Source organism: Varanus komodoensis, unplaced genomic scaffold (assembly GCF_004798865.1).
Source record: "Varanus komodoensis strain SLA01 unplaced genomic scaffold, ASM479886v1 scaffold38, whole genome shotgun sequence".
Lineage (NCBI taxonomy): Eukaryota > Metazoa > Chordata > Lepidosauria > Squamata > Varanidae > Varanus > Varanus komodoensis.
Window position 1 is genome coordinate 4,537,312 of NW_025335909.1, and position 23,025 is coordinate 4,560,336.

The 23,025-nt window shown below is 46.9% G+C and overlaps 1 protein-coding gene across 3 annotated transcripts in view; it reads right to left on the bottom strand.

The window, feature by feature from the left end:
* The window catches only part of ADGRD1 (adhesion G protein-coupled receptor D1), a 148,008-nt gene extending 135,329 nt beyond the window's left edge, over positions 1-12,679 (bottom strand). For 2 of the 3 annotated variants that reach the window (XM_044440635.1, XM_044440636.1), the window contains exons 1-4: positions 12,120-12,679; positions 11,960-11,996; positions 4,709-4,792; positions 605-727 (exon numbers count right to left, since the gene is read on the bottom strand). In XM_044440635.1, coding sequence (XP_044296570.1) covers positions 605-727; positions 4,709-4,792; positions 11,960-11,996; positions 12,120-12,173 — 298 coding nt within the window. In that variant the 5' untranslated portion in view covers positions 12,174-12,679. Of the gene's footprint in view, positions 1-604; positions 728-2,403; positions 2,500-4,708; positions 4,793-11,959; positions 11,997-12,119 lie in introns of all 3 variants that reach the window. The other variant, XM_044440637.1, reaches the window with a different exon arrangement.
* Positions 12,680-23,025: the final 10,346 nt, after the last annotated feature.

Here is a 23,025-nt window from a genome sequence, read left to right on the forward strand (position 1 = left end):
AGGAGCTCAGCTCCCCTGCCCTATAGGAAACGGTGGGGCAATGATTTGCTTTTTAAGTATGAGTTTGGGGATTATAGGATTGTTTGGGATTTATTACCGTGGACCTAGAAGAAACTTCCCATAGACCCTAAGAGAGATTCAGTTTCTCTGCAGCTAAGTTTATAACTGGAGAAATCTAATCTCATCCTAAGGGGGTGATGTTCAGATGCGGCAATGCATTGAGATGGATTTGAGAGGAGGATATTAAAATACGCGGAAGCTCTCTCTAAACAAAGCCATTCAGGGTAAACTCTGTGAGGAATTTGTTTGGGGAATTTCTGGTGTTGCTTATTTTTTTAAGCTCAGAGTTAAATTACAATAATAAGTGAATATGCATAATTTAGTCTGATGACTACATTTGCATTTCCTAGGCAAGTAATTTGGGCTTTAAAAAAATGAGGACACAACGTTCACACGTAAGCAGACCCTGTGAGCGTGGGTTCTGAGTGCTTCAAAATGCTCCCATTTTTCAGCTTTCTGCCACGCTGCTCCACTTCATCTGGGAGAAGTGACGGCAAAAACTAGAAGGTAAGGTAGATGGCAAGAACGGGGGTAATATACTCACCTTCAGGTTCGCAGACTTCTGGGTTAATTATGCAGGAGTTCTGATATTTTCCAAAAAGAAGGAATGTTACCCCCTTTGCATCTGGGACACATATGCCTTTGTTTACTATGCCTTCCACAATATCTGAGGAAGGGAAGTGGGATTAATTAAAAACATGCTTTGTTTTGTTTTTACAAAAAACAGCCTTTCCAGCCCCAGCTGCCTAGTAATATGGCTGAAGTAATTTTCAATTGCTTTTCCCCATTCACCGCCCCTCATCTCTATCTCCATGAGACCAGACACCTGCCTGCCACTGCCTGGCCCTCCTCCTCCTCTTCTACACCTTGAACACAAAGCTCCCCTCGCCACAGTTCGCCATCCATCACACCTAGAGAGAACTCAGTGGGGAGAAATTTGGCATCCCAAGTTTCTCCTGGTCTCGGATGGAAGCAGGGAGATACAACCCTTACTTCCCGATGGCAGAGGAACGGGAAAGCAGAGAGCTGGTAGCCAATGGAAGCAATGGCTGGATGGCTACACAGACACTTTGAAGTACAAAGTGAGAATCAGAATACAAACCCCTTAAGACATGATCCTACACAGAAACAATTCTTAACCATCATTTCTTTATTCCCTGAATGAGAGACCTGTTTCATATATGATACTAAGCCATCAATCCCACCCAAATAGATAGAGCTGGTGCGCACAAAACACTCATCCCATTATTTGATGAAAGAAACAAACCAGGAAACAGAGATTGCACATGGCTTCCTGTTCCTCTTAGAACTGGCACCTATGATTACTTTCTAGTCAATAAGCCAGGATCAGATGCTGGCTTGTCTGCAAGTCATGAATTATACCCCAATTTATGCAGAACAGGAAGCAGATTTGAATTGCAGCTTCCTGGTTTGTTTCCCCATTCACACAAGACAGCAGCAATGTGGGACTGAATGTGTTGCATGGATCACAGTGCTGTGTGCACCTCAGCTAAGATTGAAGGCTTAATGCAGCACACACACTGAGCCATGCCTAACGGAAACATCTGATCTGCCCGGGTCATTCACAACACTAAGCCATGGCATGATCTGTCGAGGTGTGTCCTGTCATCATTTCTGAATCCGTCCACACAAGCACAGCCTGACTTTTGAATTAGCCACATACTGCTAAAGGAACCCCTGGCTTGTTCTTGAGTTCTGAAGTCTGGCTTGTTTAAACGATAGCTTGACCTGAAATCTGACTCGGAAACCATGGTTTCCCCCAGCTTGCCTGGGCTGTCTTTTACCCTGGAACAACAGGAGCTGCCTGGAAATGCAACTGCTCCTGCAGAGCATGAGAGAAGCATGCCAGAGATAGGGAAGACAAGCCACGGTTTGTTGGTTTACGTGCAAGACCATTAATGGCTGAGGCAACAAACCATTATTAATTAAACAAGTTTAGCATTGTGTTCCAGTGCAGTCATTATCTGAACCATAGTTCAGGATTGTTCTTGCTCAGTTGAGCAAGTCAGTCCATAGTGCCAAACTTTCACTCCAAGCCAGCACTAAGGTAGCAAACCTTGGTTAGCACTAACCAGATGGTACATCTTCCCTGAACCTTCTTGGGTCTCCTCTACATAAACTGCATACCATCACTGTATACATAATTGTATATTGTATACCCTGTTTTTAAAGTAATTTTCCCCATTAAAAAACAATGTTATTTATAAAATTCTGGTTGCTTTTCAATCATTTCAGCCTTCAATTACAACTTAATTCCAAATCCAGCATTAAGCAGCCGGGACTAAACTCGACAAATGCAGAAGAATCATACTGAATTCTCACCTACGGTTGCAGAGGAGTTAGAATAGGCGGAATCATTGGTATATACAAAAGTAGAATTATGGGAGGGAAGCACAGTGAAGTTGTGGAGTCTTAGAGCTGGGTGAAACGACAAAAAACAAACACAAAAAGCAATACAATGAATAAATGCACGATGGATGTGAGTCGCCCAGTCCGTATCTCTCAAAGTTCTGAAAATAAATGCCTTGTTAGTCTTGGGATACCCCTAGGATGGGCCCAGTGAACCAGACAGCTATCCATTTCTGAACTTTTAAGTGAAAAATAAAATTAAATTCTGATATTTAGCTTTTCAAAACCAGAAAAATCTAGAGTGCCCATCAGGCACCAAAGCAGGGTATGAATCATTACTGAAAACAACATTAAAGCTGAGAACTTTATTGTTTACTATAACAATAATATTAGCAATAAAATAATAATCAGCCTGTAATCTCTCAAGTTCGGAAGGTTAGGACATCCCAGTAGAATGTACCCTAGAATCTTCCTTTATGTTCACAGCTAGTAATAACCACTGACAGCTAGTCCTCTATCACTCCAACAGCATTTCTTTAATTTTATACAAAATGGCAGACCTCATTTTCCACCGTTGTCAATTTTTGGCTGCAACGCAGTGACAACTTGCCATGGAAGTTCCCCAAGAACCAGCATGAACATATCACATCTGTCTACCCCGAGAGCAAATCTGATGACATTGGCATCTACAGAAGTGAGGAATTGAGAGATACGGAGCTGGATTCCAGCCACACGAGGACTTCAACAGATAAAAATGGATTAGGACAATAGAAAAGCTGATGAAACTCAGCAGATTCATGAGCAAGAAACATGGAGTGAAGCACAACGGCGTGGAATTACAGTGGAGGGGGATGGAAAACAAACATACAAACAAACAAAAAATCCCACGGCTTTACCAACAAATGGAAGAGATGGACAATCAGAGAAGGTTTTACAGCAGGGATCTTGCCCTCTGCAATATGTGATTGGAGGCTGCACCAGCTGAACGATGCCTAGTGACTTATGACTGTCTACTCACAAGTAAAGTCCACTGCATCCATGGGGTCAAAGACATGAAGCTGTGCAAGTTTAGACCAAGCTTAAGTTTAAACTTGCCTTGGATTTCACCCTAAGTGTCTGTAGGATCTAAAGTCTTCTTCCTGGTCCACTTAAGTATGTCCATCATTGACTGGCCATAGATCAGAGAGAGACCTTTCACATCCAGATTCACCACTGCTGAGCATCGGTTGCCACCAACCAAACTTCTGTACAAGAATAAGTTCTTGGAAGTACATATGTGTTTTAAATTTGCTTTTAAATTTTGTATGGCAACCTTTTAAGTTATGTTTTAACATGTGGTGTATTTATTTGTTTATTTTTATTTTTCGATTTATATCCTGCCTTTTTCCTACAAAGGGCTCAAGGCAGCTTACACCATTCTCCTCCTCCATCTTATCCCCACAACAACAACCCTGGGAGGTAGGTTGGGCTGAGAGTCTGTGACTGGCCCAAAGTCACCCAGTTGGCTCCATGGCTGAGCGGAGACTCGAACCCCGATCGCCTGAGTCCCAGTCCCATGCTCTTAACCACTACCCCACACTGGCTCTCAATCTACAATATTTTAGATTGTCTTTTTCAAGGATTGTTGTACATCACTCAAAGATCTTCAGCTATTGTGGGGTATAGAAGTTAAATGGAAAGGAGTCCTGGAGGTCGTAAATGATGATGAAGAAGATGCTACATTGCAAGATCTGATGGACCAGTGGGGTAGGAGAACATGACCGGAAATGGGGTGACAATCCATGAACACACAGAGTGCCCCCAAATCCCTGAGCCATTGCACCTGTGGAGAAAACACATAGTCCAGACCCACTTGGCTTTTCCTTAACAGAGACAGGATGTTGCATCTATCAAAACCAGATGGTGAAGAAACTTTATAGATTCTTTAGAGAGAAAAGAATTTGAAGAATTCTGCTCCACCCAATTAACATGGTACCTACAGCAGTAGGTCAACAGTGGCCTGGCTTCCTAGCAGCATTTCAGATCATGTGGGCCTCACGCCCTTGAGCCTTCATAATTAAAATTCTGCAAGGGCCATGCCGAAACAGCCCAGGAGTTGTGTGGAAGGCAGCTTAGGAATGATTTTAAGAAATGATCCTTCGGGTTTCAAAGATCGACAGCACAGCACAAAATGGAACCAGGGCATCAGAAATCCCGAGTTTCTTTGCATTTAGACATTCACAAGCAAGCAGGCTATTCTCAGAGAAAGGGAGGGGGGATTCACCATGCTTTGATCTACCTCCATTTGTGTCCCGAAATTCATGGATTCCTTCCACAGTCCCCAGAGGCCAATAATGTGATGCTTGGGCTAGAACATCAAAACCTGTCCAGAAAACACAATAGTAGAAGGTTATTCCTCAACGGCTGAATATCGCTTTCTGCATTTGTTTAGCTTCACTTCCCTTTTTCGTTCCCCTGCCCTTTGCTGAATTTACAAAGACGCCATTTGTACATAAACACTCAGTGATGTTTTTGCATGCTTCACGCTTGTTGCAATCCAAATCTTGGGGTTTCCTGGTTGCTTCTTCACCTTCACACATCCATGTGCTGGCGATTAGAGGGGGGGACTTTGCTGTTGTGGCCCCTCTTCTTTAGAGCTTCCCTACACACCCGCCCACTGCAGCTGGGTGCTGTTTCAGCACCTGTTAAAAACTTCCTTGTTTGCTATCCTTTCTGTTTTTACCATTGCTCTGGTTTTCCTTGGGGCTTGTACTGATTTTGATTCTCATTTTACAATGAACATATTTTCTTCCTGGAAGTCCAGACTGATGTGAAATAGGCTTGAAATAGGTTCGAAGGAGTTGCTCGGTGGGTCGAAGGGCAGCCCCCACCTTTGCTGTGTGGGCTGTCCTTTGGGCAAGTACATATTTTCTACATTTCTTCCATTTCCATGCTGTCCAACGGCTCAAGTTCTCTGGGCAGTTCACAATTAAAACCATAAAACATAACATAAAGCATGCCGTAAAAGTTTAAAGCATGTTTTATGGTACAAGATCAACGTAAAAGCCCGAAGAGCCCCTCGCAGCAACATGAAGGTGTAAAATACATTGAAGGCCCCAATCCTGGGCACATTTTGACAGAAAAAGGGCCCTCTGTTCCCAGCATGCCCCAGGCAGCTGGTGGTTGGAGCACACTGGGAAATGGAGCCTTCTTCACCTAGTCCTGAGAGAAGCACTGTGTAGGTGTGGAGGCCCATCGCAGGCCTGGTGCCTCCCTGTTGCCACGGCGACCATTTTGTGTGGGGCCAGGGCAGCGCCTCAGATTCTCAACACTCACAGCCCGCAAAGGATGCGATCCCTGCCACGGCTTCTCTTTGGCACACAACGCAGGTCCCAGCCCACATGCTGCAGGAATGCCCTGAAGGGCAACCCATTGGCTTCCCCTGGCCCCGTCTGGCCACCATTGATGATTCGGGAAGGAAGAAACCCAAGCCAGTGATCCGGACAACACACCCTGCCTGCCTTCCACCTCCGGTCTCTATGAGAACGGGATAAACTCAAGGAGATGGAGGGGTGTGCCGATCTGCTCCCCTGGGAATGTCACTTCAGCTCTCTGGCTTATTTTCTAACTGTTGTATTCATTATCTGTATATCCCACCCTTTCTCCTGTAATGCCCTCCTCTCTCTGTTATCCTCAAAATAACCCTGTGAGGTAGGCTAGGTCAGTCAACGACGGGCCCAAAGTCCCACTGTGAGGGTCATGGCCAAGTGCAAATGAGAACCCAGATCCCCTGCGTTCTCATTGCTGCACACCAGCTTTCAACCAGAACAGATTTCTCTCAAGAATGTCCTCTCCTCTCCTCTCCTCTCCTCTCCTCTCCTCTGAAGGAAGTTGCCATCACAATCTGTGCTGGACACTCCTTTATCTTGTGCCTGATTGGCTGGCCTTGGAATATATTAGTCATACCCAGGTGGAACGATATCACCAGAATAATATTTCAGCCCCAGCAAAATGCTCCAAGCAGGTAGTTCAGCCCAGGTAGAGCTGCAGAGCAGCTTTGGGTAACTTGGCCAAGAAGCCCATCCATCTTCTCCCTGAGCTTCCAGGTCAGTGAAGGGCCATAAGTGCATTACCTGCCCATCTCACCTCTGAGACATATGCTGTTGTGGCTCTTGTTATGAGCGATCAAGTCATCTCTGACTTATGGTGACTTCCTCACCCCCTCCAAAAAGGCCCGTCTTTGACTGCTCTGCTCAGGTCCTGAAAGCTCAAGGCTGTGGCTTCCTTGATGGAGCTGACCTCCTCTTCCTCTTCCTCCTTCCACTTTTCCTATCGTCTTCTCCAGGGACTCTTGCCTTCTTTGGATGTGCCTCATATACAACAATCTCTGTTTCATCATCTGTGCTTCCAGGGAAAGTTCTGACTTGCTCTGATCCAGGACTCCTTCTTGTCTCCCTCCAGACCATGCTGTGAACACACTGACTTTCTATAGAATAAGCCTCTTTTCCATTGTGTGCTTATTGCCTTTGAATCCTTTAGTGGAGAAGAACTCTTGCCCCTTTGCAAAACAGCGAGGCGGTGCGTTTCGCCCACCTGCCAGTCGTCAACTGCATTCATCCATCCCAAAACAAAATGGTAGCCACCGGTGAACAAAATGGTAGCCACTCATTCTTAATCCACATCTCTCTGCCTAGCCGTACCCGACATTCATTTCCTTGCTCCCAAAGGGAGGAGTTGCAATTCCCAGGGACAACAAACGAGATCAAACTACTGATTTATCTGTTCGTTTTAAACATTTCTATGCGGCTCCTCTGTCACCAAAGGCAATCCCAGAGTGGTGAACATAAAACCGTAAAAACAATATATTAAAGCAACAGTAAAAACAGACAGAGGCATAAAGCCCATTAAAGCAATGCACACACACGAGAACGTCTCCATAAAAGGAAATTGCGCGGGGGGGGGGGGGGGGGGGGGGGGGGGGCTGGCATCAGTGTACAAAAGCAGCATCTGGAAAAATGCAAAGCTAACAACTCCACCCCCCTGCAGACACCCAGACAACACCTGTGTGTGTGTGGTGGTGGGGGGACTTTTTGTCTCCTGCTTCCTACCTATAAGTAAATATGCCTTCCAGCTAAGTTCCCCATTATCCTTTCTTCAGCTGCAGATGGACGTACTGTGCCAAGATCCAGGTGGGCAAGTGGATTTAAGCTATGTAAAACAGGCCATGGAGGGCTTTCAGTGACAAATTCATCTCCAGAATCAGTGGGTGCGGGGGCCTTCCCCAAAGAAGCCTTGGGGTGGTTTTAAAAATAGGCCTGCCAGGAAGAAAACCAAACAGCCTCTTGTAAACTGTTGTGTGTCTTTTACAAGGGGGTGCGGGGTGGGGGTGGAGAACAGCGCCTGGGGTGCACCCAACAGGGTGGTAAAGATCAGAAGGCTGGTTGTCAGACAGCTGGCTTCCTTCATGATCTGGAGGAGCAGAACGGGTTCGAGCTCCACTGCTGAGTGAGAGTCCTTGCCCTCAAATAGGGGGTCCCTCCGGCTCAGAGAACCATGCCTCTTTCTCCAACGCTGCCCCTTTCCCCCGCCCCATTAAATGGGGATTTCTAGGTTTCTCAGCATCTTTCCCCATATTAAAAGGATGGATTTCTCTCCTTGGCGTGGCTACTGGCACTAAAAGCTCCACATTAAGCTTAATTGATGTGGCCATCTCTGTGCCGCTCCGAAGCCAAAGGTCCAGTATTGGGGAGTGTTTCCGGCATTTTGGTCCTTCCCCCTTTGGCATTCGACTCCACCCCTTTTGACTGCAGCCCCGCCCACAGCTGGAAGGTGACCTCGGAGATGGTCTGCAAACGGCAGCGTGGCTCTCGGGATGAAAGACATTCGACATCCCCGCGCCACACCGCCGCTGAAAGGGTGCAGCCCTGAAAAACTGGGATTTCATGCATGTTAGATAACACAGCTGCAGGCGGGTTTGATTTATGACTTCATTCTGCAGGGTAAACATTCTAGCAATACAACTGTTAAATCAACAAGTCTGTCTGAGATCCTTGGCTCATAAATAGGCTTATAAAAATCAAGGTAATAACATAAAATATTTAGTGTGAAACTCTGCCTGTATGGAATCAGGAAGCATGAATGGACCTGCTGCCAGAGGTGGGGAACCAGTGGCCTGACATGCATAGGACCTCAAAATCCATCATCCTTGACCATTGAGCATGCTGGCTGGGGCTGATGGGGGTTGGGGTGCAGCAGTATCAAGAGTTTTGCACGATCAGTACAAGTGTATATTCCCTTAGGATCCCTCTTAAAGCAAAAGCGTGTTATCTCTTCCACTCTGAGATTGTGTTTTTCTTGCTTGGCAACCTCCCAGAGCCCTGGGGGAGTGCAGGGGAGGAAGAAAGCCAGCCAAAAAGAGAGAAAGAAATGTGGTGCAAGAAAAAAGAGTAAGCGAATTGCGAGGCTGTGGCAGCCGCCTGCTCCCCCCTCACCCCCCCCCACAAAGAAAAGGAGTATGCTGGAGACAAACACTACCCGATCATTCCAGCAGCCTTGTAAAACATCAAATCACCAGTTAAAATAAACCACAAGCCCTCTCCTCCGACACTCCAATTCTGTCCCAGCTGCTTCAGGATTGCCGGAGCCTATGAGCTGGTGGGGCAGAGTTCCCACACCCCAAAAGCTCCTTCCCTCCAGTCTTTCACCCAAGAAGAGTAGGGAAGGGAGATGGAAAATTTCCCTCTCCATAGGAATGAATGGGAGCCATTCGTGTCAGTCAAGGATATCTCTGGGAAGAATACCAGGTGTGCCTCCTGCTTTTGGTGAACCTGGTTTCTGCTGGGCCACCACTCAGCTTCGCCTCTCGGCTCTGCAATGTTGGGCATTCACTGCAGCCTTTTCGCTTTACTCCATAGAGTAACTGGTAGCCATAGGCAGCTGGTTCCCCTTCTCAGGCTTGCCTGGCACCCAAAAAACAGAACAACGCTCTGACTGAAGCAACAGGCTGATAAGGGTGTCCGGGAATATCCACTGGCTTATCACTTCAGAGAACCCCTCTGGCTAAAGAAGATGCACTCACCTTTAGCCAGAGGTGGGCTGATGGCAGGTAAGCTGCACCTGAAATCTCTCCACCAGGCCCTTAGAAGAACATCATTCTGAGAAGCCATTGCTGTCCTGCTGGGAAGCAACTGTGGAGAGAACTTTCGCCAAGGTCGTGGCTGGTGACCACAGCAAAACGAGGGAGGAGGGGAGCCACCGGTGGGATCTGCAAGCCAGCCAGAGTCCCCACCATAAATAAATCTAGAAATGGTGTGGGTCCCCTTCCTTCCAAATTATTCATAATACCCCTCCCAGTGCATCTCCTGCCCATCGGTGGCAAATTGGCAGGGCCAGATTTCGCTCAGATTTAGCCCTGTCCTGGGAACCTGGGAACAACACCAGTACAACGCCTAGGAGCATTTTCCTAGTTCAGACAAACGGCTGAAAATCTAGTTTTTTTTCAGAGCTTGCCTCGGATTGCAGCCACGCATGGAACAAGCTGCACCTGTGGATTCTCAGCAGCTTGAGGGAGATGCGTCAACCAGAGCTGGCCATGAGAAAGGTTGTGCGTGTCAGGGGGGCAGGAGGACGTCTGGAGAATGTTCATATCTCTGACATATCTGAGAGATAAGGGAAATGCCGCCTTTCCTTCTGTGCTTTCCCAGCATGAAAAAGAGGAACTCCCCCGAATCAAACCAAAGGTCCATCTCACCCAGCATTTCATCCAGTGGCCAGCCCCAGGAGTAAAACACCCTCCTGCTCATGTTCTTCACCAACAAAGAAATCCTGCTTTTAATACTAGAGGCTGCGTTTAGCCAAGGGCTAATAGCCTTCTTCATCCTCTGTGAATTGGTCTACTCCTTTATCACACCATCCAAGTTGGTGGCCATCACTCCATCTTTGGGAAGTAAATTCCATTGTTAACGCAAGCACTGCAAGTCTTTCACCTGTCCTGAATCTCCCACCATTCACCTTTGAGGGAAAGAGAGGAAAACTACTCCCTATCCACCTTCTCGGTAGCGTACATAGTTTTGCACCTTGCCTGACTCTGTAAAATTTCACCCACCATCTTCCCAAGCTTCTGTTTTCAACCAGAGCTTTGGGTGAATGAAATAGCAAGCTGGAGGTGGTGGAATTTTGCAGGAGTTCTCTGGCTCTCAGTCAGTTTCCAGGCACAATTCAAAGTGCTGATGATAACTCGTAAAGCCCAATATTGGTGGGGGGTGGTGTCCAGGTTATCTGAAAAGCCCTGTTCTCCCTTATGAGCTGGCCCATACCCCAAGATCTTCTGGACAAGCCCTGTTCTTCGTCCTACCCCCTTCACAGGCATGCTTGGCGGGAAATGCAGAAGAGGGCCTTCTCGGTGGTGGCCCCACAGCTCAGTGGCTGGCCAGCAGCAACTCCTCAGTGTTTCAGGCAGGAGATGTTGCCCGCCCCACCAGAGAGGCTGGCGGTCAGCCCTGCGATCGTCCGCATGCAACCTCACGCTCAGCCACCGAGCAGTGACAGTCACGGATGCGGGGTCACGCGGGGTGTTTGGGGAACGCTTATCTGAAAGCCACTGCCACCTTCTTCTCCCCCGTGAATGTGGGACTCAAGCAACGGGGTTCTCCTGCTGAATGAAGCGCCTTCCCTTAGGGTGGACACGGTTCCAAGGGGCAGGATCTGTCCGTCGCCAACAGGCAAATGACACGTTACACCGGAGATCCGTGCTTGGATCACCAAACGTTTTCCTCTTTTAATGAAATGCGGCTGCGGCTGCGGCTGGGATGGGGCAGGAGGGGCCTGAATGGAGCAGGGTGGTGGGCAATATTAGCCTTTTCTCCTGCACCCTTTTCCCAGCCGAAATTCACTTGCCGCTTCAAACTGCTGGAAAGCGAGAGGCAGGGCGGAGGGCAGGGGGAACGCAGCATCTTAAAACCGTGTCTCATATTAGGACCCCCTCAGAGCGAATGGCAGTAGATCGGGGCGGCAAAGTACATCCTCTCCAGCTGTTGCCAGATTCCAACTCCCAGCATCCCCCACCATCAGCTTGGGCTGACGGAAGCTGGAATGCAGCACCTGGAGGAGCACAGGTCCCTCACTCTTGCTTGAAGTGAGCATAAAATGGGTCCCAAGCCATTTTGCATGGTGCTTTATCATTTGTGACATTTTTATCTATGGTCCCTATTTTGAAGTCTCACAACGATCCTGCGAGGTAGGTTAGGATTTTAAAAAATCCGTAGCTGAAGGATTCCCAATATACAGCATGAGGGAAGAGTGATTTGAACCCCTGTTTCATCCTTCCTTGCATGCACAGCCCCAAAACTGTCCTGTGCAGCAGCGTATCTCTCACCTTACCCACTGGTTTACCAGCAGCTCGGTGGCCAAGGCCCCTACTGCTGCCTTGCCTCGGGAATCCCTCTTCCAAGAAGCTTCCATAGAAACAGGCAAGCAGCAGCAGCAGATCTGATGCTGCCGTTCCAAAGAAAGGTTTTCAGCATTTGAAAATAGCAACCCGAAGGCTCCTTACCTGGGTGTTTGTGTAGCCAGGTATGATTTCCATACACCTGTATGTGGACAAGAAGAAGAAGATGGATATGAATACAGGAGATAGTGAAGGTAAAGTCTCCATGAAAAAAAAGAAAAAGAAAACTGGGAGAAAAGTCCTTGGACTATGTTGAGATGGTTACCTGAAATAAAATCAAAAACAAGAGGCAACACCACAGAGACAGCACATTCTTCATGGTTCCTTCCTCAAGTCAAACCCGAAAGCAAACCGCTGATGTGAACTCAGATCACAAAAGATGAGCTTGGCACCAGCGCAGATGTTTTTTCAAGAGGGACACATCCACGCAGGTTCAAAGGGCACCCCTTCCATCCAAGCTCAGGTGGGGTGTGGAAATCCTCCCAGAGGTCCCAGGAGGAATTCTTGCTCCCGTCAAAGGTGGAATACGTCAGTGGCCAATAAATAAATTCCAGTAAACGGAGCGAGAAGAGACTTTCTCAATGAGCACCGATTCCGTGGCAGGGACCCAGAGTGGGCTGCAAACACAGCTTCTCCCCAGACTTCTAGCTGTCATTCCCTTTTTGGAGCTGTCTTTTATCAGAGGTCTGGAGCCACTTGGGTGAGAGTCAGGTGTTAACAAAATGATCTTGAAGCCCTCCACCTCTCAGCTGCTTTCTCCTTCTGTCAGGGCTGTGTTGAAAAGAATTCTTCTCTTTCTGGACAGACAGACTGAATCAAGGCTGCACGTCCATGCAGTCTTCTTTGGGTGGAGAGAAAGTCAAAATGATGTCATGCTTTCTTCCCAAACTTTGTCCCGTTTGAGTACTCTATTTATATCACGTTACCAAACTTCCTCTTTTGCTGGGTCCTAACACCAGCCAGTTAGAAAGAAAGGTGGGATGGGGAGGCACAATTTAGGAGAGTTCAGAAACAAAAAGAAGAAAACTTAAACGGATGTTTTTTTCGAGAAGGGAATAAAACCAGGAGAGATAATCATTTAAACTTATATAAACTATATGTTGGCTTTCAGGGATATTTGATTGTTCATTTGTGAGCAAAAAGGACTCGTTGGAACAATGCCGTGCACGTTTACTTGAGAGGAGGGATGGCAGACAACTGCTTTGCTCTGCACTTTGTGTGAACCAGCCTAAGGTGGGCATTTTCAGGCAAATCACAACACCGCCTCCCTTCAGACAAAGCACTTCTATGACTTTTGCCCCAGATTCAAAAATGCAGAAATTCATGTACTGGGGAAAGTTTCACAGAAAAATTATGCAGAAGGGCTGCTTTTAATTTATAGACTGATGCAGACATTGGACTGGACTTACAGTAGAATACATGTAAGACTAACAAAGGCTGATTCATCCGTCCTTACTTGGGAGTAAAAGCACAGTGGGATTTATTTCTGAGTAAACATGCAAAAAGTCACCCATAAACTTTCAAACTGTGCCTGCTGGCCAGGGAGAGCCTCGTTTGCTGGGCCCTGTCACTAAAATATTATTCTCCCTGCATTCCAAGTTCACATCTTGGACTAGGTCAAGGATTCCTTTTCTTTCCTTTCTCTTTTTTTAAATGTGTCACACACGTGTACCAGAAGAGACTCTGCTGACCGGATACCCTCCAGATGCTGCAATTTTCAACTCCAGTCAGAGCTAGCCAACATGGCCAATGGCCAGGGATGCTGGGAGTTGTAATCCAAAACATCTGGACGGCAAAGACTGGGAGAAGATTCAAACAGAGTGCTTCAGGTTTCACTCCTCTGTTCGAGGGATGGGGAACCTCAGGGGAGGGTCCCAGCCTGACCCTCTCGGGGTTCCCAGATATCCACAGACATTATCTCCCTATCATCCATCATTCGGTGTTTCCCCTATATTGTGAAATTTCTCTCTATTAGAAGGAGAAGTACCTCTCCAGAGGCTTTGTTCCGAGAAATAAGAGCTTGAAGGTAGCATGTGCTACCACTTTGGCAGTTTTGACCCCACCCGCTTGGCTCTGGGCCCCACCTGCCACTGGAAAGCTGCCTGTAACAGTTTCTTTGAAACTTAATTGCGTCCCAGGGTAACTGAAGTTTCCCACCCTTTAGGAGCTCAAATATGGGGTGTTGGGAGTTGGAGATGCCTTAAAAACCGTACATTAAGGATGCTCGGGCAAGTCCGTGCTTGCAAATTCCAGTGTGAATTGCTCAGCACTTCCTGGAGGAATGTATGGATCAGAATGCAGTCATTTTTCAGATTCCGCATTTCTCCAGATTTTGGACTGTAGTTCTCCACTCCACCTACCCACCCTAGAAAGCTTATTGGAGTGCGGGGAAAATGTGTTTTAGGAAAGCACCCATTTGGAAACCTGAACCCCGAGGTGCAACCTATTTCAAAATAGTGTTTAGATACAAGTGTCCATACATTGGGGGGAGGGGGGGGGGTTATGCACTTTAAGGCTGAAATGAGGCAGAATTAAATTACGAATGAACATATGTGCCATTGACGTGGACCTGAAGAAGACGGATTGGTCTGTCTCTGGTGTGCATGTATGTGCACAGATGCACACAAAACGCCAGCATATGGTTTGCTGCCTGTTTCCCTGATTGCATCCACCTTTTCAGCTGAAAAAACATCACCATGGGATTCGAGTAGCAGTTATTCTATAACATACAAATCTGCTTCCATTGTGATTTTTTTAAAATGAGAACGACTTAAATAGCTTAAGACAACCAGACTAGTTAACCAGCTAGTGTGAGTCCTTCATGTATGTAGAGCTGTTAAATGCCAAGGCACAGAGGGAAGCATCAACCTGGCACTGGAAGGGAGAGCAGGGCGAGCACCAGGCAGGCCTCAGTGGGTGGCTTGCTCTGAAATTGCAGGGCTGCCTCTGCGAAGCCCCTTCCCCTTGTCGCTGACGCCCAAGCCTCCCTCAGAGGTGGGGGTTTGCAGGAGGAGGACCTAAGCAGTCAGGAGCCACCAGACTGGCAGGAATTTATGTTCCCCAAGTGGTCGGAGAAAGGCTTCATCTTCTCCGCTAGACTGTAAGAACCAGGTTGTGAAGCAAGAGAACTAACAGGCTGCAGAGGAGGGAGAAGAGAAGGACCACCCCTTCCCACATGACCACTTGCTAGTCATCTCCAATGTTCAGCAGCCCTGTGAATGAACAGCTCTTCCAAATTCAAGGCTGCGACTTCCTATGAGAAGTCCATCCGTGTCTTATTTGGTCGTCCTTTCCTTCTTCTTCCTTCGACTTTCCCTAGCATGAGGGGGCCTTGCCTCCTCATGATGTGCCCAAATTACAACAGCCTCGGTTTAGTCCGTTTTGCTTCTAGGGAAAGCTCTGGCTTGACTTGATCCATGACCCACTTGCTCGTTTTTCTGTCAGCCCAGGGTGTTTGCAAAAATGCTCCTCCAGTTTTAAATACAACAGAAGACTGAAGACTGCTGAAAGACAGTGCAAGCACAACCTCCCCGATCTGAAGCTCTAACCACTGCTCTGCTGGTTTGAATTAAAAATAATAATAATAAATAAGCAGTGATGGCCCTCCATTTCAGAGGACACGTGGACTCCTTCCTGTAGTGAGCAACTCCAGGGGCCTGCAGCCAGTGAGCCCAACCCTACCTGCTCTTGACATTAGCCCTGGGCAGCAGCTTAGAGAAAACTGCTAAAGTCTCTTCATCACCAACTGCAGCACAAGGAGCTCCGGAATTGAGATTACTGGGGGTGGCCAGAGCAAAGAGGCTTCAGAAGGTCCCAGGTTTAATTGATGGCAAATTCTAGTTTTCCAAAGATACCCAGCATGGGTTGTCTCCTGCCCCATATTGGCCTTCATCCTTTGCAAGTACCTGTACTCTAAATATAAACACACGAAGATAAAGTGCCGGTGCTTAGAAGCCCATTCCTTCAAGAAGGAAGAGAGTCTAATGTCTTTTGAGTCAACGTCTTTCTCTGTCTGTCATTTTCTTGCTCCAGATACTCACCCAGCCAGGTTCCCTCCTCATGAGCATCAAAGACAAGTAAAGGGTTCAGTGCCCCCACTTTCGCTACAACCGCTTCTCCATTCAAAATAAGCCCTCCGTCAGCTGCTTTTCGCTAAAAACACTCAACTCGGTGCATTTGCTTTCCAGTGCACATGTGCTGATGCATGGCTTGCATGCGGTCCTCTAAAGAAATCAGCAAGACCCCTCTGCCACCATTCCAGCAAAGGGGAAGGAATTTTTAAAGGTCCAGCCTGCCAGTCAGCTGTCTGCATCTTTGGTTGTGCAAGCTCTCCCCCATCAGGAACAAGGGAGAACTACAGCTTCATGGCGAAGAAAAGCAAGCTGCGGCATAATTTGTGCTCTATGTTGTTATGAGTGCTAGAGAAGGGGGCTTTGAAGTTAAACGAGAAGCACGGTCTACGTCGTTACCTGTAGGCAGAGAATATCATGCAACCAGTAATATAAATCTTTCCTCCTCCCCAAGATGAAAGGAAGAGGAGCAAACATGTTTAACACAAAGCATCCACGTTTGCAGAGGCAGTTCTACATCGAGATCTTCTTCTGGAGGCCCCGTGCGAGGGCTGTGCGAGGTAGACCCCCGAAAGTGATACTTGCTGGATTTCTGTTCTCTACAGAACATCGTATTTTTCTGATGTTACTCTTAATATCTGTATGAAACCGCAGGCAGAGGCCACCTGGAGATTTGCAATGAGAGACGATGTTTCTATAGAGATGGCATCCAAGCTCTGTGCCCCCTTTTTATCCAGTCTAGAAGGAGTTGTGGAAGCCCCAGGCAGGGTCTGGGGTCAGTAACAAGCTGGGTAAAGGCTAAAGAATGGAAGCTTGATCCAGACAAGATCTGAGCACCATTGATTCATCTGACCAATGAACTGTTGTGGGTTTTTCACTGTGTAGGGCAGGCTGTACCCTCTCCTAGAGATGAAGCTTTTAGATCTGGAGTGGGCAGAAGGGAGACGTCTAGTTGGGTTGGACTTCACCTGCCCGAAGCCCCTTCAAGGATAGCCAGTGATCCAAAACATCTGACCATCCAACTTGTGTTGGCTTCTGTTCAAGATCCAACTTTACTGCTGGAGCTACTAGCAAAAATACAAGAGTACCAATATAGAAAAGCTGTGCTTCCTTTCGGAAAAAGCAGGTCTCACCACAGTTGTCCACAGTATCTGGGCCTGATAATAGGAACACATGAGTATGCCTTTGAAAAGTGTTCCTAAATCCATGTTGATTTAAAAAAAAAGTGTCAGGTGATTTTCTGGACCTCCCCGTGATAAGTGTCTCTCTCCAGTCCTTCAAAATCTCCCTGGTTTTCCACTGGCTTCCAGATGCAATTCAAAAGGTGTTGAACTGGTGTTGATGTATGACACCATCCCCCATGTGCCCCCTCCAGTTGGTTTGGTCTACAACACCTTCCATTTCCAACCAGCATGGCTGGGGTGGTGGGATTCCAGCACACCTGGAGAATGCTCTGGGGGAGGCTAGATTACCTGGAAACACCTCTTAGGCTTCATGGATCAGCCTCCCTATCTGGCCATGCGTAAGGAGCTGCCCATGGACTAAGACCTTCCTTTGTGGCCAGGTGCCCCTTGGCTTTCAGAGTTTGGGTAAGTGGCTACTGGAAAGAGTTGCATCCTCACTGTTTGCCCAAGGTTTCGATGGCCATTCATAACCACGACTTGCAGCGGTTGCTTGGCTTTGATAGATGGCCTTATTTAAGTCCTGTTTAAGTGCTCTGCTTCATTGCCTGTTTCTCGTTGCCACCTCTTGCTCAGACTCCCACTGGCTCACCATCCTGAAGGCTTGCCTCTGAGCCCTTTCCTAAGCCATGGCACTTGAGCAAGCAGAGCAGCTTCCTGGATGAAAGCGGTTGAGCTTGGCTTCATCCATGCAAAGGGGAAGACTTGTGTTGTTCTGTGTGTGTCATTTGAAGGGGAGAGACACAGAATGGAGTATCCTGCAAAGGGGCATGTCTGGCTGGCTGAAACCCTCAATGGCCACACTTCACACTTCATTTTCTCCCCTTGCTTGTAAATGTAGTAGATACATAAGAATAAGAGCTGGTTTTTATACGTCCAGCTGTGTTATACAACCAGGCTAGTGAAACTTAGACACTTGAAACTTGGTCTGCAGCCAAAGCCAACCCCAGAGGGGTGTGCCACGGGATCATTTTGTTTTTCCAATACATTGATCATTTTTATCAAATTGATTGATTTAAATGACAGCCAGTGCAGGGCTATGAATCAAAGAGCCATAGAATTGGAAGGGACCAGAGGGCCACCAAGCCCTGGCCCCTGCTCAGAGCAGGGCTCCACGTTTGGCCAGATTGTTGGGCTGGGACACAGCAGACCCGGGTGCAAGATACCACACAGTCATGAAGCTCACAGGGAGACGTTGGGTCAGTCACAGATCCTCAGCCTAACCCCCCTCACAGGGTTGTTGTGAGGACAAACTGGAGAGGAGAAGAATCACGTGTGCCGCCTGGGGTTCCTTGCGGAAGGAAAAAGTTGAGGTAGAAATGTACTGTGATACTCATGGTAATTTAAGATGTGTGAAGGAAACACTTCTGGTCACTCAAGGGAGGCTTCGCAATGATCCCGCAGTTTTGTGGTTGATTCAGCATGCATCGAGGTTGCGAGTCTGCCTAATTTCTCCCTGTTCAGGAGGAAGGAGCAGACAAACATCACTGTCAGATACTGATGGAATGCACGATCAGCCACCCCGAAGCCCAGTCAATGGAGGGAGATGGTGGTGGAATATATATAAGAAAATATAACTTCACTCAGATGGAGCACAATATACCCAACTCTAACAGCTGTGTGAATTTGTGTAAAGGTTTTACTACATCATCTCAGGCTTCTCCAGCCAAGTCCATTCCCCAGGAAGATTAAACAACATTTAAATGGCTACACTGCCCAACACATTTAGCCAATGCCCCACAACAGCCAAGAATGGGCAGAAAATAGAACGCTGGATGTTTTGGACATTCTCTCCCAGCATTCCTGGCTGTTGGCCATGATGGCAAGGAATTCTGGGAGTTCAGAACACCTGCAGTTCTACCTCCTGCCCGTTGCTGCTCCAAAACATGCCCCCAGATCTTAAGGAAAATTATGCAAAAAGTTTTTCCTGTGGGCAGGAAGTCCAGAAATCAAGCCAGTGGGCAAACGAACTGGATTCTCCCATCTGTCTGGCAAATCACTGTCACTTTTTCAGCCTCCACACCTGAAAGAAACAGCATCATCTTCTCATGAGTAACAACTTGGTTTTATGAGATAACAGATTATCTTAATGTTTATGCAATCCAAATAAAAGTGAGAGAGAGGGGGGAGTGGAGAGAGGAGAAAGGATATTCTGCTTTGTACGTGTGACAGTCGGTTGCTTTTTTAAAAAATTAAGCATATGGCTATTGAGCTAACACAATGGAACTTTATATTTTTGTTTCAGAACTCTTTGTTCACGGCGGACTGCTTCCAAGAGTTTTAGCATGGAGAATGCCAGAAAATTAGCTAATTTTCATAAGCTGACAAAAGTCACAGCAGGAAAAGAACAATATCCCAAAGTGAAGTGGGGGAAACATTCTCTTTTTTTCTGATTGCATAAAGGGGCAGGCAATAGAAAAGAAGGTAATTTATATTTCATGCCATGGATGGAGGAATTTGTAACGCGGCTTTTGTAAAACTGTTTTTATTGGAATTACCTACTTCTTGGTGAAGCCGTCCAAACCAGCTGAATACATCAGTGCCATTGAAATATTTAACAAACTTTATAGGAGGGAGCGATATAACGCAAATCCTTTGCACTTCTAGCTGTTAAGTTTCATTACAAATGACCTAATATCCCCACATCTTTGATAGCTCTGAAATGTAAAAGAGAAAAGCATAAAAACTAGTCTAAATCTATTTCTAAATAAGTAATGGAGATTATTAACACGTAAAATACAACCAATTCCAGTAGGAAAAGCCTTCTAAAATCCACACACAATTGATGTGAGTTATAGCTTTAATGTTTCATTTTCTGGTTTAAGCTCCAGGCCTCGAGGGAAGCCAAGCCAAGTTGCTTTTATTTAATTTCTATTAGCAGAAACGTCCAAAAACATAAGGAGAAAAAGTCATGAGCAGAAATAATTGAGTCTGGGAAGAAGAGAATGGGTAGTGCAATCCAACGAGTGTTTACTCAGAGGCGGTGGTCCCAGCATCCTCTGGGGCCTCTTTCACAATGCAGAGATTGGAAACTTCTGGTCTGCAGGTCTGACATGGTCACAGAAGGTCTATATCTCAACTCCCTTCCCTGAATTCCTAGAATCATAGAAGAGTTGGAAGGGGCCATGAAGGCCATTGGGTCCAACCCCTGCTGTTGCAGGACGCCACGTTTCACCATCCCACTCAGAGGGCTGTCCAGTTTCACCCTGAATGTTTCCAGTGTGGGAGAGCCCCCCACCTCTCCAGGCAGCTGGTTCCACTGTTGCATTGCTTTGACCATAAGGAAGCTTTTCCTGATGTCCAGCCTGAATCTGGGTTGCCGCAACTTGAATTGATTATTCAGTGTCCTACATTCTGGCATTAGCAAGAAGAGATCTTGACCTTCCTCTTTGTGGCAACCTTTGAGGTACTTTCAGAGGGATATGTCCCCGCTTATCTTCTCAAGGCTGAACATGCCCAGTTCCCTCAGTCTCTCCTCACAGGGTAATGTTTCCAAACCCTGGGTCATTTTTGTCACCCTCCGCTGGTCCCTTCCTAATTACCTCCCATCATGGATCAGTGACAATCTATTCTTGCTGCTCCTGCAGCCCAGCTGTCTTAAGCTCTTTCAAAGCCTCCATTGGTGCCAGAGGAAGTTTTAAAAATGCTCAATTATTGCAAAAGGGGGTGTTTGGAGAGAGGGGAGAGAGTCAACACTGCTGCCCCACTCGAAAAATCATGCCTTCCTCACTGAAATCAGACTGTAGTGCAATGGATGTGGTTAAGGTCGCACTCAGAAGCCCACGGGAGAGTAACCCGAGAGTAAGTCCCATAAAAATCAGTGTGGTTTATTTCTGGGTTACCGTGCATAAGGTCAGGCTGCAAATCTAGCCATGCTGGCCTGCAAGAGAGGCTTGCTGAACTCTGGTGGTGTGCTTTCGAGTAAGCACTTCCAGGCCCAAGCTGTGCAGAAAAAGTGAGCCCTGTGTGGGGGGAGTGATCTCAAGCGAGTCCATGGCAATCCCTCATGACTTGACTCACAAGGAAACACCACAGTGTTCAGTGGTGCTTACTCCCCTCCCCTACATTTCAGAGGACTGCAGTCTTAGAGTCGATGGCCAATGCTGCAAAGCTGTTTTTAGTGGCGACCCATAAAACGGGCTACCCCCATATCCATGCTATGTTTTCAAGCCATATTAAAGTGACTTACGGATCTCTGTGGCCAGTCAAGGTCTCCTGGAAAACTCTCTTTGCCTTTCAGGTTCCAGTCTGACACAAAGGAAGTCTTTTGGAGAGCTGAAGAGCCAGATTTGATGCGCTTGAAGAACTCCACTCTATTTCTGCATCCATGTTTAGAATGCACATACAGAGATGAAAAGCTGGGAAGATAAAAAGCAGCAAAACCCAAGCTCTTCAACTTTCCTGCTGGGAGCTTTGCAGTTGTTACCACCTATGTGTGGCCACATTTTTCTAAGAGTGCATCATTCATGCCATCTTTCTCTCACTGACGAGGCCGAAACTGTGCAATTTCTTCATACGGGTTCGTTTTCCAAGGTGTTTTCAAACACAGCTTTCCTGTTCTATGAATTGCATTGTGAGTTTGAGAGGGGACAGACTTTGATTGCAGTTTCCATTTGCATCTGTGCTTGGCTCCAGGAATGGGGGTGGGAGGTGGGGGTCCACTGAGTAAATATATAGGAGCAATTATTTATTAGAGAGAAGAATTAGAATTGGAGAATTAGAAGCTTTAGAAGAATTAGAAAAGAGGGGTAAACAGGCATCCTGGATAAACAGGAACAGCTGGAGAGTCGAACAGTGTCATAGGAAAGTGCAGGTTTCTCACTTCCCTTCACATCTGGTTAACTCTTCTTTCCATCTCTGGGATCCTTTTCTGAAGCCATGCCAGAAGTCAATTCCCTTGCCTTTTATTCTCATTCAAGCGGTGGGACCAGATCTGTTTGTTTGCTGTCACTTTGTGTGCCTGAGAGAAACATGGCCTTGGACAGACAATTTGAACTCAAAACATGCTTCCTACTGGTCTCACAGCACGGAGTGATGTGTTTGGGCATAAACATCATGACAAAAGTTGATTTAAAAGACGAGAGATGGAGAAATGCTGACATTCTGCTAACCTTTCTCAGGCCAGCTGTGTTAGCCTTGGAGAGAACCACACCAATCCCTCCCTTACAAGTTGGACAGTGCCACTTTTTAAATTTTCAAATGAAAAAGCAGGAGGCTTGCGCCCCCTTCTCATTTGCAGCTCAAGAGCTGAACTCCCTTTCTGAGAGCTCTCTGGGGTTACATTCCAATGTTGGGCAGGCCAAAGAGAAAACGGGCAGGCCCAAATTCCTAAAACTACCAGCCTCTTTCAGCTGGAAGCTCTTACTGCCAATAACATGGTCTTAGGAAACACAGTTTGGCCATTTGGAATGGAGGGGGAAATGGCACAAAAGCCGAGGATTTCCCAAATTTTTGGTGTTTGGAGAAAGGGTGCATTTTCCAGGGAAGGAGGCTGAGATTTTGTCCTGCTTCCTGCAGTTCTGTTCCTCTGATGTGAAAGGAATTAAAACCATGTCCCTCCAGGGGTCACTACTAGTCCCATCACCCCAAATGACTGGCTATGCTGGCTGGAGCTGATGGGAACTGGAATTCAACAATGTCTGGAGAGACACAGACTCCCCACCCGTGTTAAATCCAACAGCACAAATTGTCCAAGAACACAATTCCTCAAGCATCAACAGAAGGGCATCCACCTGCTTTCTGCTAAACGCCCATCCATCCTCTCAAATTCCTCATCTGTGCCTTTTTTCCACTGGATCATTCCAGCTTTACATGAAATGGCACCCTAAAGCTTTAATTATCATGCTACGCCGGCACAGCAAGCTTCGATAAAACAGTCCCTGCTAGACCACTCCACTTTTCTCCTCTAAATGTTTACTAG